The 18,903-nt window shown below is 51.2% G+C and overlaps 1 protein-coding gene across 1 annotated transcript; it reads right to left on the minus strand.

Moving 5' to 3' along the window:
- Positions 1-1,493: 1,493 nt before the first annotated feature.
- Positions 1,494-18,863, minus strand: PGPEP1L (pyroglutamyl-peptidase I like). Its single transcript, XM_058665417.1, is given in 5 exon segments — positions 1,494-1,782; positions 1,895-2,121; positions 3,334-3,456; positions 8,281-8,333; positions 18,672-18,863. Coding segments are annotated over 5 exon segments (876 nt in total). The 5' UTR covers positions 18,856-18,863.
- Between the last annotated feature and the right edge of the window lie 40 nt (positions 18,864-18,903).

Consider the following 18,903-nt stretch of genomic DNA (forward strand, 5'->3'; position numbering starts at 1 on the left):
AAGGCAGATTTATGGAGAGAAGAAACAGCAAAAGAAAGATCTCTGCTGGTTCACTCCCCAAATGGCCACAACAGCTGGAGCTGAGCCGATCCAAGCCTCTTCCGGGTGTCCCAGCGGGTGCAGGTTCCAAGGCTTTGGGCCGCCCTCCACTGCTTCCCCAGGCCACAAGCAGGGAGCTGGATGGGAAGTGGAGCTGCCAGGACACAAACTGGTGCCCATATAGAATCCCTACGCTTGCAAGAGGATTAGCAAGTTGAGCTATATGCCAACCCCTATATAAAATTTTTTTAAGATTTATTTATTTTTATTGCAAAGTCAGATATACAGAGAGGAGGAGAGACAGAGAGGAAGATCTTCCATCTGATGATTCACTCTCTAAGTGACCACAATGGCCGGTGCTGAGCTGATTCAAAGCCAGGAACCAGGAGCCTCTTCCAGGTCTCTACCCGGGTGCAGGGTCTCAAGGCTTTGGGCTGTCCTCGACTGTTTTCCCAGGGCACAAGTAGGGAGCTGGATGGGAAGCAGGGCTGCCAAGATTAGGACCGGTGCCCATTTGAGATCCTAGCACATTTGAGGCGAGGACTTTAGCCACTAGGCCACCGCACCAGGCCCTAAATAAATAAACCTTAACGGAAGAAAAATGAAGAATAGTGCTGACCATAAAAAAAAGCTAAGCCCAGAAACTAAACCTTAACCAAACACTGCAGACAGGAATGTAACACATGGTGCAAACACAGAGGAGAGCAGTGTGACATTGCTAACATCTATGAGCCACAGTAGGAATTAGACCCCGGAATCCACCTCTGGGCTAAACACCCAAGAACTGAGTCAGTAGCTTGAACAGAAATCTGCCCACCAATGTCTGAAGCAGCCCTGAGCAGCAGGCAAGAGAGATGACGACCCCAGGAGCCCGTCTAGAGCTGGACAAATGAAACACTACGGTCGGGTGGGACAGTCTGCAGCCTTGAAAAAGGGAAACCCTGCCTTGCGCCCCGACATATATGGGCCTCGAGGACACCATACTAAGTGGAATAGGACACAAGGCACAGACACTGCAACCTCACTTGTTATTGGGTACCTAGAGTCACCAGGTTCATGGCAGAGGCGAGCTGGGGTGGCTGTGATAACGGTGACTGACAGAGGCTGGAGGTAAGAGGACGAGGGGACCAGCCAGTTGCGTAACCAACCCAGCACTTCAGTTTGGGATAGTAAGAAAGTTCCAGGGATGGGTGGTGGTGATCATTGCCTGCGACATACTGAACAACACACCTAAGAATGGGTGAAATGAGCAGAAAAGGGCAGATGCTGGCCACACAGTGGCTCCGGACCTGGAGGCTGGGACCGTGCCACGTGGCATGGCCACACCCGTGTGTTCATGGCCTCTGCCAGGACCGACCACACGACCCACTACAGAGCTGTTTAGAAAGAAAAAAATGAGTGACATTTCTTTTACTCTATCATCCTGAAAACCATCACCAAGTACTCCTCTCCCTCTAGCAAACCACGGGTGAACTCCCCCGAGGGCTGAGGGGCTGCATTTTGTCTGAAGACGACTCACCCGGCCATTCTCCATGGTCAGAATCCACGTGGTCGGGTGTTCTGCCAGCCAGGCTCTGGGCACAGGCTGTGGAGCTCTGCTCCAACAGGGCCCGGGCAATAACCTGTAAGGCTTCTCCCAGCAGGCGCGCAGAGAGACAGCGCGACAAGGGAGGCACGTGGACGAGCACCGCGCACCGGTTTCCCAGATACAGGGACAGATAGTAGGCGTAGTCGCAGATGTACCTGCAACCACAAGGAACTCCGTGTCACTCCTCAGAGCCCCTCCCATCTCCGGGACATGTCAGCGTAAGGGGCAGTACAGCGTCCACCCGACCCCAGCAGCCTCACGCAGCACCTGCCCGCATCTCGGGAAAAGGCCATGTCGACACCCTACAGGGCGAAGTGTTTGCAGGCCGCCTTCATGCTGACCACAGATTCCATCACCTCCGGGCCACCTGGGAGGCACACGCCACCCTCCGGTCGGAAGCCCCGCACGTCTGCATCCCAGTAGCCGCGATTCTTGCCGCACTGTTCCAGAATGATCACCTTGGCGGAGGCATCCATGCCCACGTGCACAGCGAGCTGTGTGGACACACACGCCCTTTAGGAGATTGCAGGAAACCCAGGCCGCTGAGTCCCCCAGGTGCGTGGGAGGGCCAAGGTGTAGGGGGTGCAAAGCACGTTTAGGCCCCAGAAAAACACGACGTTGCTGCTCCTATCCCCTAAGGTGGCAGGAAGCAGTGGGGCGTCTCAGCAGCCAGGACACCCACACTGCGCTGACACATCAACCTTTCAAAACCTCCCAAGGGGCAGGGCAGTGGACCGGCCTCCAGAGGGTGAGGGACTGGCAGGCTGGCCCGAGGCGCTCCTAAGAGAAGCCTAGTGCATCAGGGCAATCTTTTGTGGAAAATTGTGGTAAAGGAAGTTGATAACAGTCCAATGAAAATCTGGTTGAAATCTAGCTGAGCCAACCACTGTTCCTTTTTTCAAAAACAGCTGCTATTTTACCCAAACACTTGGGGCATCCTCTTAACAGTCTAGCCGGGTTTGTTTTGTTCATGCTGTTAACTGGCCATTGTTTTGATTTTTGTTTCATTTTGGTTTTGCTGGGATGGTGTATTGTAGCAATCAATCTCAATGGAGCCGGTGTGGTGGCTAATCCTGCAGCCATGTGGGCACTGGCTCATGTCCTGGTTGCTGCACCTCTGTTCCGTCTCTGCTCGTGGCCTTGAAAAGCAACAGAGGATGGCTCCAGTTCTTGGGCCCCTGCATTCACATGGGAGACATGAAGGAAGTACCTGGCTCCTGGCTTCAGATCAGCTCAGCTCTGGCCATTGTGGTCATTTGGGGAGTGAATCAATGGAAGGAGGATCATCTCTTTCTATCCCTGTAAAATCTGCCTTTCAAAGGAAAATAAATACATCTTAAAAAAAAGAGTATCTGGCTGGGGGAAGATGGGCTCCCTCCATGCCCAATGGGCCACACTCCCAGTTACTCCCTGGACCCAGGACGTCCTCGCCCTGGGTTGCACCTCACCAGCCACCTGTCATATGGACGAGGATGGGGCCTAACTCTCCTGGCTGAAACTAGCACTTCCGTTTTCTTCCTCTCTCCCCATAGTTTCTCTTAAAAGCTATTCTACATTTCAGCTTAAGCTTTTACAGACAGACCCAGAGCCACTCGACATCCGTGGAGACCTTTCGGTGTGGACAGGGTACACCGTGGCCATCCGCCCCAGCACCAGTCCCGCCTGCGCTTTCACCCGGCTCCACCGCCTCTGCAGCCATTACTCACTTGCGGCTGTAGGTCTTCCCAGATCCCAGTGACCCTCTTCCTGACCTCCCTGTAGTCCACGGGCAGCTCAAGAGTCCGCAGCTCCACTCCCAAGTCACCGCCCAGGCCCAGCTTGCTGAGCTCCTGTAGAAAGAAGCAGACACCTTGCCGGTCTGGGGGTCCACTCCAAGGTGTCTTCCACAGCTTGGACCCCTGCCTTTGCTGAGTTCACCGGGTGACAAGAGGCCATCTAGAGGGGCAGGCGCCCACACATGCAGCTGCACCTGTCTCCAGAAGGTGGGGAAGGGGTGGCCTCAGGGAGGGCGTGTCTGCAGAGGGACACGGGTGGGTTCGACAGAAGGGTGGGGTTGAGCTAGGAGGAACCTGGGAGGTGGGGGAGAGGGTGGAGCCTGAAGCCATTGGGAACTTGGTGTGACAGGCTCCTCGCTGCATTCTGGCTGGCTAGGATGTCCCCAGGTATTCCAACGAGAATCCCCCCACACACTGGTGGTGCCACAGGAGCCCTGCGTGTGGGCAGATGGGAGCAGGAGTTGGAGGAATCTTTGGGTCGTGTGCTTAGCCAGGTTTGGGCTTTATTTTTGAGACAAAGATAAAGTCTTTAAAGAGTCAGAGCTGCCCAAAAGTGGGTGCAGGAGGGGGAAGAGGGGTGGTGTGGGCTGAGACACCATGGGATCAATGCCCAACCTGCTGAGTTTGCAGTATCCGAAGTGAGCTGCTTCCTGGAATCTATCTGGAGCTCCCAGTGGGGCCCTGGGGGAACTCTGACATGGCAGGGGACTTGGGGTGATAGCCACAAACTGAGGAAGCCAGAGTGTTGGGAGAAGAGGCAAAGGGCTGTGGAGACTGCCCAGGTTTGGGGAGCAAACCCTGGCATCTGTATCTCCCCGTTGGTGACAGTTTGGGGCAGTGAGAGGCCAATCCCTAAAGGCTCCCATGTCACCAGAATGGGTTCTATGAACACCTTCTTTCCTATTGTTCCTGCCATTTTGGGGCACCCAGGAGTGTGTGTCCTTGGATGGATGGTGGGCCAGCCAGGTGGCCTGCCCAGAGGCCCCTGCAGACAGCCAGAGGTGACAGATATGTGTGGCTCTGCCAGGCATCCTCATGGAGGACTGGTCCTTCCGGCCAAGCATGAAGTGAATGTCTGTGGTCCTGGCTTGGCAGCTCAGCCTCAATGAAGGGCCCCGCTCCATCTTCCAGAGTGTAACTCGGTGCCTGTGACCTAGCCAAGCTTTATTCACTTCCCAAATCCCATGCGAAGGGGGCTCGGGCAGGAGATGGGAAGCCTGGCTGGGGAGAGGCCGTGAGGGCCAGCTCATGCCAGCTGTGCTTTCGGGGGCGGGGGGACAGGACCCAGGGCAAGCCTGAGTAGGAGGCACCAAGGCTGCAGGTTCCAGCCCAGTAGCAGGCCTCCAAAGCCAAGACCCGGGGAGCAGCTTTGGGAGGCCTTGCAGCCACTGGGCGGATGGGGGCCCAGGCTCAGGAGCCCCTGTGTGTCCCAGGGCAGCCAAAGCAAGCTGCCACACACACGTGGTGGCTCTGGGTGACAGATATGTGCCACCCGGCAGCTGTGGAGTTTGGAGATCAAAGTCACAGTGCCGCAGGGCTCTCAGTCCAGGAGAGGGTATGTGTCCTCTGGCCCCCGAGCTCCAGAAGCCCCACACCGTCCTCCTGTGCCTTAGGGCTGGGGCTGGTGACAGCAACAGTCGGGTCCCCATGAGGCATTCCCCATGTTCCCACATGCCACCCCTGCTAGGTGTGTCTGTCTCCGGGGCCAGTGGTCCCTTTAAGCACACCCCAGGAACCCAGTTTCATTAATAACCTCCATAAAAGTCCTCTTTCCAATGAAGTTTACAGACATACAAGGTTAGGCTCTCAACGGGGAAATGGAAAGTTGTAGAAGTGGACAGTGGTAATAGTAGCACAAAGGAATGTGATTGTAATGAATGTTACTGAAATACACACTTCAAACAATAACTCTTCAGTATATTTTACCATAATTTTAAAACATTGGCGGGCCCAGCGGCATGGCCTAGCGGCTAAAGTCCTCGCCCTGAACGCCGAGATCCCATATGGACGCCGGTTCTAATCCCGGCAGCTCCACTTCCCATCCAGCTCCCTGCTTGTGGCCAGCATCCATATGGGATTCCAGCACGCTTAAGGCGAGGACTTTAGCCACTAGGCTACCATGCCGGGGCTCAAATAAATCTTTAAAAATCAAAAGTATAGCATTCTCCATAACTGTCGGAACAACCAGGGAGGGACCAGGCAGGGGCCAGGCAGAGCCCAGGGCGGGGCCAGGGTGGGGCCACGGTGGGGTCAGGCAGAGCCCAGGGAGGGGGCCAGGGCGGGGCCAGGGAAGGGCCAGGGCGGGGCCGAGCAGGGGCCAGGGCGGGGCCAGGGAGGGGTCAAGCAGGGGCAGCGAGGACTCCAGGATCTAGTGGAGGCTGAGGGTCAGCCGAGAGCTGGGCAGAAGAGGCATGGTATTCTCGTGACTGGAGGATGTCTGTCTCATAACTATGCATCATTATTTATGTCATATATTATGTATAATAATCTGGACTGTCTTGCTTATAAATAGCAGCTAGTGTTCCTGGTAAGGAGGAGCTGGCTGACGGGCCTCAGCTTCTGGTGCAAGGGCGCAGGCGCAGCATGCCTCTGGCTGAGCTCCGCAGGACCTCAAGACACGGGAGCAAAACGCCGCAAATCCATGAAGCGGATCGTTGATGACCCTAGTGTGAGCTGGGCTGCCTTCTCTTGTTTCTTCAGGCGAAAGTGAGGCAATCGGTGTGAGACTTTGCTGTTACAGCATTGTCATTTAGAGTGCTGCCAGCTCCATCCCACGTTTCTTCGGCAGATCTCCGATCTCCGCAGATGTCTGATGCCCCGCTTCCATGTGCCTGCCATCCGCTGGTCCACAGCTGCTCTAGGTGTGCGCTTCGGTTTCCCAATCACTGGAGTCGCAGCAGAGGTCTTTCTGCTGGTGTTTGCTAATTGACATCTGGTATGGTGAGGGAACACGGCTTGCATCCGCTGAGCCCTTGTGGTGGGATTCAGGCTGATTCTGGGTGTGTCTGTCTTGGTGACCGTTCTCTGTGTGCTAGGACAGAGATGTGCTGTTGCTCCCCAAGGGCCTTTAGGCGGGCCTGACCCACACGTCGTTCAAGTCTTCCGCATCCTTACCAGTTCTGAATGTGTTTGTCCATTCTTGAGGAGGGCAGGACTGAAATCTCCAACTTCGGCGTGGATTTGTCTATTCTTGGAGTTCTGCTCATTTTCCCTTGCTGTCTTTTGGAAGCACATGTGTTTCCAGCTGTTCTGGTCTCTTTAGTAGTCAATCATGATTCACCGGCTGCTTCAAATTGCCCAGCGGTTTCTAACTGTAAAGGGGGCTGGTAGAACGTAGGGACCAATCTGGATATAAGAATTGTCCTACATGTGCACGAGAGGGCGGGGACCCCAGCGAAATGCTGGTGGAGTGTGCTCCCCAAATGCCTCCTGGGAGTTCCCAACCACCAGTGTGGGTAGACATGGCGGTGGCCACGGGCCATGCCAGCAGCCTTCCCTGTCCCACCTCTGCAAAGAGCTCTTTCCAGGGGCCCCGTGGCGTGGCCTAGCGGCTAAAGTCCTCGCCTTGAAAGCCCCAGGATCCCATATGGGCGCCAGTTCTAATCCCGGCAGCTCCACTTCCCATCCAACTCCCTGCTTGTGGCCTGGGAAAGCAGTTGAGGACGGCCCAATGCTTTGGGACCCTGCACCCACGTGGGAGACCCGGAAGAGGTTTCAGGTTCCCGGCTTCGGATCGGCGCGCACCGGCCCGTTGCGGCTCACTTGGGGAGTGAATCATTGGAAGGAAGATCTTCCTCTCTGTCTCTCCTCCTCTCTGTATATCTGGCTGTAATAAAATGAATAAATCTAAAAAAAAAAAAGAGCTCTTTCCAGAATGAAAAGGAACTGGAAGTTGTTGTCTGAGTTCAAGTCCTCGTTGGACTTCAGCTGTGCTGGTGGTGTGTCCTCATGTGTGTGTGTATGTGTGTGTGTGTGTGCGCGAGGTTTGGGCCAGGCTGAGCCAGGAGCCAGCACTCCAGGACATCAGCACGTGTCTGGGAGCACAGCTATACTCCTCGTGTTCTCAGGATTCTGGTCTGAACCCTTCAAAGCAAGATGAGCCGGCCAAGCTGACAGATGTGTGATCCAGAGAGGCTATGAAGAATGTCATCAGGTCTAAGCCCCAGGGACTGGGCACCCAGCAAGACTGTCTGAACGGGCCCAGAGCAATGGTTTGAATGGCTAATTCTCCACCTCCAAGTGCCAGAATCTCATATGGGCACTGGTTCTAATCCCGGCAGCTCCACTTCCCATCCAGCTCCCTGCTTGTGGCCTGGGAAAGCAGTCGAGGATGGCCCAAAGCCTTGGGACCCTGCACCTGTGTGGGAGACCCAGAAGAAGTTCCTGGTTCCTGGCTTCAGATTGACTCAGTTCCAACCATTGCAGCCATTTGGGGAATAAACCAGCATATGGAAGATCTTTTTCTCTGTCTCTCCTCCTCTCTGTATATCTGCCTTTCCAATAAAAATAAATAGAAGCCAGGAACCAGGAACTTCTTCTGGGTCTCCCACACAGGTGCAGGGTCCCAAGGCTTTGGGCCATCCTCGACTGCTTTCCCAGGCCACAAGCAGGGAGCTGGATGGGAAGTGGAGCTGCCGGGATTAGAACCAGTGCCCATATGGGATCCCGGCACGTTCAACGTGAGGATTTTAACTGCTACGCTATCACGCCAGGCCCAATCAATCTCTTTTTAGCAACAAAAACAGACTGTCCAAAGAAGCAGGGAAGCACTGTCCAAACACAAGACAGCGTAAGATGCAGCGGATGTGGAGGCTCGTCAGCTGTGAGAATGCCTGAATGCCTTCAAGTGGCCCTTCAAGTCAGGGTTAAGCACTTTACCTTCACCGCTTCCCAGCTGGCATTCACCAGGTGCTGCCGGAAGGGCCCAAAACCTGAAACCAAAGTCAGCAAAGGTGGCTCAAACCAAGCTGTGCTGTGCCTCTGCCTAGATCCCTTGCAGCTACCCTGATCATCAAGGCAGGGAATTCCTGCAGGGTCCCCAGCCTGGGAGTGATGCGAGCGGCTTTTCGGAAGGGGCAGAGACAACGTGTGCACACAGGTCGGACTGGAAGGCAGGTCTCAAAACCAGCACTGCAGCCACGGGAGGAACGTGCTCTGTTCTTTGACAGATGTGCAAAAGCCACGCAGTGGAGGAGATGGCGAGAGCCTTCTCTACAAAGGTGCTGGGGCAGGCGCACACCCATAGGTACCCCCCCACACACCCCTAAGGCGCACACCCATAGGTACCCCCCCACACACACACACCTAAGACACAATCTACTGGAAAGTGAGCACAGTGGATCGTGGGTTTAAACACGAAACCATAGGGCGGGTGTCTGGTGTGTGATTAAGAAGCCACTTGCTGGTGTGCCCAGCCCACATCACAGCATCTCCTCCCATGCCAACACCTGGTTTCAGCTTCCTGCTCATGTGTACCTTGGCAGGTGCCAGAAGATGGCTTATGGAGTTGGGCTCTTGCCACTCATGTGGGAGACTTGGGTTAAGTTCCTGGCTCTTGGCTTTGCCCCCCAGCCCTGGCTGCTGTGGGCATTTGGGCATGTGACCCAGTAGATGAGAGCTCTCTCTTTCTCTTTCTTCTCTGTTTTAAATCAGGAAAAGCACCTGTCAGCAGGATTTTAAAAAATATTTATTCATTTTATTGGAAAGGCAGATGTACAGAGAAAAGGAGAGACAGAAAGAAAGATCTTCCATTCACTGGCTTATTCCCTGAGTAGCTGCAATGGCTGGAGCTGAGCTGATCTGAATTAGGAGCCAGGAACTTCTGGCCTCTCAAGCTGGTACAGTGTCCTAAGGCTTTGGGCCGTCCCTATTTTCCCAGGCCGCAAGCTAGATGGGAAATGGAGCAGCTGGGACATGAACTGGCACACACATGGGATCCTGGTGCTTGCAAGATGAGGATTTAGCCACTGAGCCATCGTGCTGGACCTAGCAGGTGCAGGTATGCCATGCTTGATTTGCAGGAGCCAAAGCCCCCTGCTTTGGGACCTCAAGGGGCCGGCCTTGAGTGGGGCTGGAGAAGTCCATCGCCTGGGATCCCTGGAACCCAGGGCACAGTGCAAGCTTTTGCTTGCTTGTTCTCTCTCTCTCTCTCTCTGTCATCACTGGTGCCAGTCACCTGGTAGAAGATCGTCAGAGTCCTTGCTCCCCTCTCTGTCCACCACCAATTCCAATTACACCCAGAGGCTGCTCCCAGGAGCTCTGAGCAAGTCTAGGGAAGGGAGGCTACAGTTGGGGGGCATGGAGCATGCCAGGTGGGGCAGCATCTGCCAGCAGCCCAGGGACCTGGGAAGGCTGAGACAGAGACCCATGCCAACTGTGAGGCACGATGGTACTGCCAGCCTGTGCTTCACCCACAACAAACACTGCCCAGCTTTCCTTCTTTTAACCCCATTTTCAGGAAGGGAAAGTGTGCCAGGTGTGTCTATAGCAGAAGCTATGTGAAGATCCAGCCCTTGAGAGCCAGCTGTGACACGGGCGAGATGCAGGCAGCTAGGGTGGCACCAGGGGACAGCTAGCTGTGTTTCTTTCCGGTCCTGTGTTTCTCTGGGGTGTCCACCGTAGGGTTTCCGTCCCCATTTCTTGCTATAAAACTGCACCCCAACAATGCCAGCTGTGCCCATCCCACTCTGGACCCTGGGAGAACAAGCAATGGCTGGTGGTGTTAAGCTATACTTGGAGCCCAAGCCACCTGGGAATCGCCTGGAGTCAGTGTGGGCATAAGCACGAAAACCCCAGGGGCTAGCTAACGAGCTTACAAGGCAGAGCAGGAAGCAAGCTTGGAGCTTGCACTAGCGCCCATAACTCCGCCAGCTGCCACTCTGTCCCCTCCGGAGCCCTTCTCCCCAGGACCCAGCAAGCGCACATTCCAGGGAAAGCAAAGCAAGAAGAGAGACTGTTACCCGTGACCACCACGCAGCCGGGCTGGGGATCCATGACAGTGACGCGGGCAGTGCGCCTGCGTCCCCAAGGTCACTGATGCCGTGGTAAGATGATGCCACTGCGTGCTGGTGCGGCCAGGGTAGAACGCTGCTGGCCACAGCCCTGCGGAGGGCTAGGGGACCTGGGGACCTTTCTGAACAGGTGCATCTGGGACAATTTTTGGCTCCAAATGGAGCGAAGGGGCATCTCAGATTTAGTGCCCAGCAAGCGTTCCTGGGAAGGACCAAGGACTCAATTCAGGGCCAGCCTTGTGGGCCCCGGTCTCCCAAGGGTTAACTCCACAGCTTAGCTTGTTTCTAAGAGGTAACACAGTGGGAAATCTTGGCCTAATGCATTTAGCCCCTGGCTTGACTGCAAGTTCCCTCTTCCTTACCTCCCTTTTGTTAAGATGCCCCAGGGGGGCTTAGGTGTTGCTTGAACATTGGGATAATACTGGGAGGGGCTAAGCAGACTATAAGATGCAGGTGGACCCCAAATAAAGTTGGCATTCTGTGTACAAGAGTGACCCACTGCGTGTTGTCTTGTGTTGTCTTGTGTGTTGTCTGTCTGTAACCCTAGCCCCTCCGCTCGGCTCGGGGTACGCGGCGACGCGGGCGTTGCCAACACAGCCTGGCTCATAGTGTCCATATAGGCTTCCACCTTGGTTTTCATTTCCTGTTTAGCAGCTCCCCCCCAACTCCCCTTGTGTTTAGCTTTTAAGGTTTTAAGGTTTTGGACATCTGGAGGCTTTTCAATGAATTTTACAAAACGTGGAAAACGGAATAAACCTTCCCCCTGCCTGCAGGTGAAGCTTACGGTCCTGCGTTTGAAGGGTTCCAGCACTGCATTTGAAGGCTCAGCCACAGAGCCTTGGCCTGGGTGGCACAGCAGTTCCCAAGCATGGCGTGTCCCGGTACCAGGCCCTGTCCCCAGAGCCACTGACCCTCCACGCAGAGAGGCAGTGCAACCCCCATGCCAAGCAACTGAAGGCTTGAGGTTTCAGACAACACTTTTTTTTTTTTACCAAAAGTATTTTTCATTAGTTATACAATAAGAACAAAAACACAACCCTCTTTTCCTGACCCACCTTTGAATACGACAAATTCCACTTAGGGAGAAAGTCAGCAGTATTCTGCTGCTTCCAGAAAGTTCCTTGTGCCCCATAAGAGAGAATCAGACCACAGGGCTTCATCTATTTAATGCCTCCTCTGACTCCTGTGTTTTTAAGTGCACCTGTTTCATTGGGTCCTTCTTGGGATTCCTAGTCAAACACACTTCTATTTAATTGGTCCCTAGTGGGGCAAGAGGCTACCTGGAAGCCAAGAACAGGTGGAAAATGGCATCTGTCCCCACTCGCTTATCCCCAGCTGCCCTGGAAGCAAGGTGATTCAGAGGGCGCACCTTAGTTGGAGAGTGAAAACAGTGTAAAAAAAAATCAAATTTGAAGGCAATTTCCATTTCTCAAGCTCCCTTCACATGCTTGCAAATGTTGTCTCCTGCCATCCCAGTCCCTGCCACTCACCCGGGAGATCAGGCCCACGCTTGGCATGTATTTGCCACCCGAGCTGAGCTCCATTCTTAGTCCTAAGCAAGCGGGTGGGGTACGCTCGCTGCTGTCTCCTGCTGTCAGCTCACGCCCTGAGCACTGGGACACCAGTTTGGAACAAGATGGGTTTTTCCCCAATAACAAAGCCACAATTTCATTGTTATATTTCAGGAATCTGATATGAGTCTTTCTTATTTTAACTGAAACAAAATGTGCTCTGAAGTTTCCACTCTTCTACTCAAAAGTTTTTTCTAATTTTGTTATGAAAGATAAACAAATAGTACAAGAGAGTCAAGACATTTTTTCACTTAGCCATGGTGGCATGTCTGTTGAGTTCATGCCGCGCACACACCCACTTCGCAAAATGAAAGCAGTTCAGGGAAGTATGGATTTTGAGGTCTGACATTTTTGCTTTTATTTCCTTTCCCATTGGCCAAACGAATGAGTCCGTCAGGGTTGCCATATCCAACACAATCTCTCGGCCAATGACAGACAGCAGCCCGAGAGCCAAGGGGGCTCCTGCGGGGAGATGCCTTATTTAACAGAAAGCATAGTGATCTCTCTGATGAGTCTACTTTCTCAGAGGAAAACATTTGCGACCTTGTCTGTCTCCAGAATTCAGAGGGTGAGCTGTGACCCTCTGAGTGCACTGGAGGGAAAGCGGCGGCAGCACACGCATGTTCCCACCCACAACGCCACGACAGCGGTGCTGGGTTGGCAGGATTACATGATCCTGAAGCCTGAGAACATTCCATGTTTTGAACCGAACATAAAACTTTGTGGGATTGTTTTAAATTTTTCCTTGGCAAGTGTTGATTTCCTGGTTAAGCAAGAGGAAAGGATTACAAGGGCTTGTTTATTGCCTCTGACACACACAGCTCTGACAACATGACACATTTTTGGTATGCTTGATGAAAATGAAATTTCATCAAACTAGTTGGATTCCTTTGGGCGGTGGGGAAAGTAAGTTGGTCATTGGGATGCACCTTGAGATCTCAAAAACAATGAGTATAAGCTCTCCTCTCCACCAGAAGATGCTGCTGTAATCACTGCTGTGAGGCCTATGAAGGGCTTTGATAAGTTTGTGGGAAATGTTACTAATGTGTGTCTTGGAGCGGGTGTATAGCCTGGAATATGTCCACCTCATGGCTGGTGTTTGACACAACAGGGAAGACCCTACATGCACCTGCACCCTGGTTTCACGTCTCAGCTTGGTGTCCGGTTCTGGTTCTTGGTGGTGCACAGCCCGGGAGCTGAGCAGGTCACGGCTCAAGCACCCGTCTTCCCGCCATCCACGGGGCTGGCCTGTGTTCAGTTCCTGGCTCTGGCTTCTGGCTCTAGCTTCTGACGTGCAGTGCCAGGACGGCGCCAGCTGAAGGCTCAGGTCATTAGGTCCCTGACACCCACATGGGAGACCTGCATTGAGTTCCTGGCTTTGACCTTGACTGCAGCTGTTGAGGAGTGAACCAGAGGATGGGAACTGTGTCAAGGTCTCTGTGTGCCTCTGCCCCAATTTTTTTTTTTAAAGAGGAGATTATTTTGGCACAAAACATTTTGAAACCCATGCACAGTGGTGTCATAATATGCATTTTACATGAATGTTCTAAAGACCATTTCTTTAAGCAAAATTAATTCTCAGAAACGTCTCTCCACAAGGCAGCGCTTGGAACTCAGCCTTGCCACGTCTCTCCCTCTCCACTTTACGCCTGTAGGCCCAGCCAGTGCATACTTCCTACCAAAGGTCCCAAACTGCACGTTAGACCTTGTGGGCTGTGGGGGTCTCTGCTGCACCCTCCAGTTCTGCCGTGGTAGTACCAGAGCAGCCATAGAGAACATGCAAACACATGGGTGGCGCCACGCATCCATAATTATTTACGGACACTGAATTTTCTTTTTTTTTTTTTTTTTTTTTTTTTAAAGATTTATTCATTTTATTACAGGCAGATATACACAGAGGAGGAGAGACAGAGAGGAAGATCTTCCGTCCGATGATTCACTCCCCAAGTGAGCCGCAACGGGCCGATGCGCGCCGATCCGATGCCGGGAACCTGGAACCTCTTCCGGGTCTCCCACGTGGGTGCAGGGTCCCAAAGCATTGGGCCGTCCTCAACTGCTTTCCCAGGCCACAAGCAGGGAGCTGGATGGGAAGTGGAGCTGCCGGGATTAGAACCGGCGTCCATATGGGATCCCGGGGCTTTCAAGGCGAGGACTTTAGCCGCTAGACCACGCCACGGGGCCCGGACACTGAATTTTCAATTTCCTATCAAGCTGATGTATCGTGAAACAGTCTTTGGTTCCCCCCCCCTCCCGTATTTATTGGTGTAGAAACTGTTTAGCTTTCAAGCTGTGTCATCATAGGCAGTGGGCTGGCGTGGGCCTGTGGCTACCGTGTGCAAACTCCTGCATGAGAACTCCAGGTTTCTTTGGGAGGAAATGTGTTCTGGCTGCTGATAGAGGGACGCCCTGGTGTAGTCTACCCTTACCTGTGTGTGCGGAGGGCAAGGGGCTCTAGTGATCCCTGGGGAGGCCTGAAATCCCACATGGCAACAAACCCGAGCACTGTAATAGCACTACAGTCTCTCTGGAGCCCCAGATGGCTGCTAAGTAAGCAACAGGCAGGTAGTGCATACAGCCAGCAAACACTGGGCAGGGAAGGATGCAGTGAGAAGGAGCAGGAGTCCAGAACAGTACACTCATTAAAGCTTATGCATTGCTTATTTCTGGAATTTTCTTTGAAAAGGTTCCAGAACAACAGAATCAAGATGGCGGAATAGGGTAAGGACACATTTAAACAGATGGAGAAACATTTAATCGGGATGAAGCAGAGAGGACATATCCAGGAAATAGGAGAGGACAGAACAACAGCAGAGGGGTACCTGGAGACTGACAGACACAGGAAAGCAGCAAAAGCAATGGCGTGGTGTTACAGTGACTGATACTCCAGCGGCATTCAGCTAAAGGCAATCTGAACCCCACCAGCAGCCAGAACTCCACCAGCAACCAGGTGGGAAGGGACTTTCACTGGGAGCCTGGGAGGTGAACCCAGACAAAGAACTGTCCGTCCTGCTGGTCCGTTTGATTTGACCAGGAGCAGAGACAGAGCCGCAGATCACAGATGGGCAGTGCGAGAACAGGGCGGATTTTACAGCGCTGTCAGCCCGCTAGAGCTGAATTGGGTGCCATTTTGCCTAAGGAGCAAAGGGCAAGGGAAAAGACTGAGCATACACTGAGCTGGGAGTGAGCTCATTTCTGACTCAGTGAACTGCGGCAACGTGGCATTCTGCAGGTTCCACCCAGGACAGGTCTGGGGAGCCCTCAGACCTGACGGACAGCAGATCAGGAACTCTAGTAGTGGTACGTCAGGCACCATTTTGCACACTGTGGCAAAAGCTTTAGGACTGCAGGGGATAACAGTGAACTGCACATGTGCTGAGCTCGCAAGAACTCAGAGTTCCTGGATTGCACTGGTCCTGCAGGAAAATAATACCGACTGTGGTATCATACGGGTCAAAATAGGTCCATGTGGCACCCAGATCTAACATCCAACAGGTTTTGGCAAGATCAGCGCCACCAACAATCTACCTAGATAGGACACTTGGTGTCTCCCTACTCCTGGTACCTGCTCCAACCGGGAGTGGGAGAAAGGTTGCAGAGACAACGGTGCAGCCTCAGCATGGTATCACAGAAGGTGGAGAGTGGTGAGCCAGGAGCTGGGGCTGTGGAGACCACGGTGGAAATCTAACATAAGAACCCAGACCTGGAACTCGCTGGAGGTTGTGGCACAAGTGGCTGCAAGCAAAAAGTTGTGTACCAACTGCAATCAGTAAAATCGCATTGTAGACCTGTGGGTGACACAGTTTAGAAACCTGCCCCAAGGAGAAGACTCTGCTAACCAGAAGTACAATGACCAAGAGCAAAAGAAGAGACAAAGGCACAATGAATATTACTGAGAACTCCGCTGCAAAGGAGCAAAACCCTATGCCAACCTCAGAGTTCACTGAGCAAGACATCAAGAAAATGGGGGACACAGAATCCATAAAACTCATTTTAAATCTTCTGATCAACAATGAGAAGCACATACAAGAGTTCAAAGAATTTAAGGAATATTTTACACAAGCAACAGCAGCAATAAAGCAAATCAAGGCTTATATATCAGAAATTAAGAACACAGTAGAGCAAATTAAAAGTACAGTGGTTTGCAAGTTTTCCTGATAAAATATTGGGGAAGAGTCTAAATGGTTATACCTAAGCAAACAATCTTACCATTATGAAATAACACATTGCTGTGAAAATTTATGAAGAACACAAGGTGAAAAACTTTTCCTTAAATGAATAAAGTGAAATATAAAATGTATTGTTTCAGCAGTGTAGAAAATGAACATAAACAAAAATAAACTCAATGAAAAGGCAAAAAAAAAAGTACAGTGGAGAGTCTCCAAAATAGAATGAAGCAAGCAGAAGAAAGAATCTCAGAATTGGAAGATATTTCCTGTCACCAGGGGGAAGCAAACAAAAAGCTGGAAGCAGAGCTTTATCAGGCCAAAAAAAGTATTCAAGAATTGAAAGACACTATGAAGAGGCCAAATATAAGAGTTATGGGAGTCCCAGAAGGTGCAGAAAGAGAAACTGGTTTTAGAAATATATTTAATGAAATAATAAAGGAAAATTTCCCTAATCTGGAGAGATAATTGGGAAAACACATCCAGGAAGGGCACAGAACTCCCAACAGGCCTGATCAAAAGCGATCTTCACCTAGACACATGGTCATCAAGCTCTCTTCAATTGAACATAAGGAAAAAATTCTTAAATGTGCACGTGAGAAAAATCAATTGACATATAAAGGAATGCCAATTAAACTCACAGGAGACCTCTCACAGAAAGCTCTACAGGTCAGAAGAGAATGGAGTGATATATTCCAGATTCTAAAAGAAAAAAATTGTCGGCCTAGGATAACATATCCAGCAAAGCTTTCTTTTGTCTTTGAAAATGAAATAAAATTCTTCCACAGTAAAGAAAAGTTGAAAGAATTTGCCTCTTCCAAATCTGCCCTACAAATGATACTTCAAGATGTTCTCTTGACAGAGAAGAGGAATAGCACCTACCAAAACCAAAGGCAAATGGGAAGAAATGACAACAGAAGACTAAACCAATTAACAACCCATTCCTAAAATGACAGGACCAAAGTACCACCCATACATATTAACCTGAATGTAAATGGCTTAAGCTCATACTAAATGTCATAGATTTAGTAGACTGGATTAAAAAGCAAAACCAGAAGAGACACATTTCACCAACAAAAATCAGTGGAATCTGTATCGCATGGGTTTTGATGTTTTCTGTTGGTTTCATCTCTTCAAAACTTCTTTTGATTAACTTCTTCAATAACTCATAGATCATGCAGTGGCATCATTTTCTTCAAGAAGGTTCTTGATTTTCATCTCTTCAGCTACACGTTAGGCATTTAGTAGCATGTTATTTAACTTCATGGTGTTGTTAATTTCTTTTTTCTTCCTGATGTTGATTTTGTTTTGTGGCTCTTCATTTAAGGGGATGTATGATAGCTGTGTAATAGAGACTCTCATATCTAGTAACATGTTATTTAATTTCATGGCATTGTAAATTTTAATTTTTCTTTCTATTGTTGATTTTGTATTATGATTTTTCATTTTAGGGGATGTACAGTAGCTGTGAAATGGAGACTAACATACCTATATGTAAGGACACAATGTAGTATGCATTTCTGCTTCCAGAGAAAGATGGACTTACAATGAAACTGTTTACTATATCTTGACAATAGGATGCTGGACTCTCTGCCATTGTCCATGCCCGCAGTGATGGACATATGACTGTGTATGAAGAACTATATTTTAGTAATGATATAGAGGAACTAGGTGGGGGGGAGTGAAATTGGGGCTGGGATAAGGGAAATACTAGGAGCCTATGCGACTGTATCATAAAATGATAATAATAATAAAAAATTAAAAGAAAGAAAAGGTTCCTGCACATAGTTGGCTGATGGCAGCTAAAGCTGCAGAGCAGAGGCTACTGTCCACTGAGAACTTCCAGGTGAGTAAGCAGTCCATCTGCGCCCCAGATCTGACCCAGCTCCCTGCTAAGCACCTGAAAACGCAGTCCAAGAGGCCCAAGGGCTTGGGCCCTGCCACCAGCATGGAGACATGGATGGGATTTTAGCTCCTGGGTTTGGCCGGGTTTATGGCCTATTGGGATGCGAACCAGAGGATGGGAGAGCTCTTTCTTTTTGTCTGTAACTCTGCCTGTCAAAAAAATTTTTAATATTTATTTATTTTGATTAGAAAGGCAGATTTATAGAGAGAAAGAAAGAGAAAGATCTTCCATCCACTGATTCATGCCCCAGATGGCTGAAATGGCCAGAGCTGAACCCATCTGAAGCCAAGAGCCAGGAGCCTCCTCCAGGTCTCCTAGGTGGCTATAGGGTCCCAAGCACTTAGGCTGTTCTCTGTCGCTTTCCCAGGCCATAAACATGAAGCTAGATGCGAAATGGAGCAGCCAGGACATGAACCCACGCCCACATGGGATCTTGGTGCTGGAAGGTGGAGGATTAGCCTGTTGAGCCACAGTGCTGTGGCCAATTCTTCTTTTTTAAATTGTAGCATTTATGATTTTACCAGACACTGGCTAACTGAAGCAAATACCTGTGGTTTTTTTTCTCATTTGAGAAATGTAAATAGTAGCATCATCCTTTCCCACCCCCACTCCTGCTGACCTGGGTGTGCAGCTGTGCGGGGTTGGAGGTGCGGTGCGGCTCCTGCTGGTATGTAGGGAGAGGCCCAGGTTATCTTCCCAAAGGTGGGCAACTGACCATTTGTATTGTCACGCTTCCTCTGAGGCACGCCTTTCGGGTGGCAGTTCTTTGTAGAAAACTCAAAACACCTGGGACCCTGCAGCATTCTGAGACAACCACGTAAAACTGCCTTGAAACAGGGATCCGGTGTGTT

This window comes from Ochotona princeps, chromosome 6 (genome assembly GCF_030435755.1).
Source record: "Ochotona princeps isolate mOchPri1 chromosome 6, mOchPri1.hap1, whole genome shotgun sequence".
NCBI lineage: Eukaryota > Metazoa > Chordata > Mammalia > Lagomorpha > Ochotonidae > Ochotona > Ochotona princeps.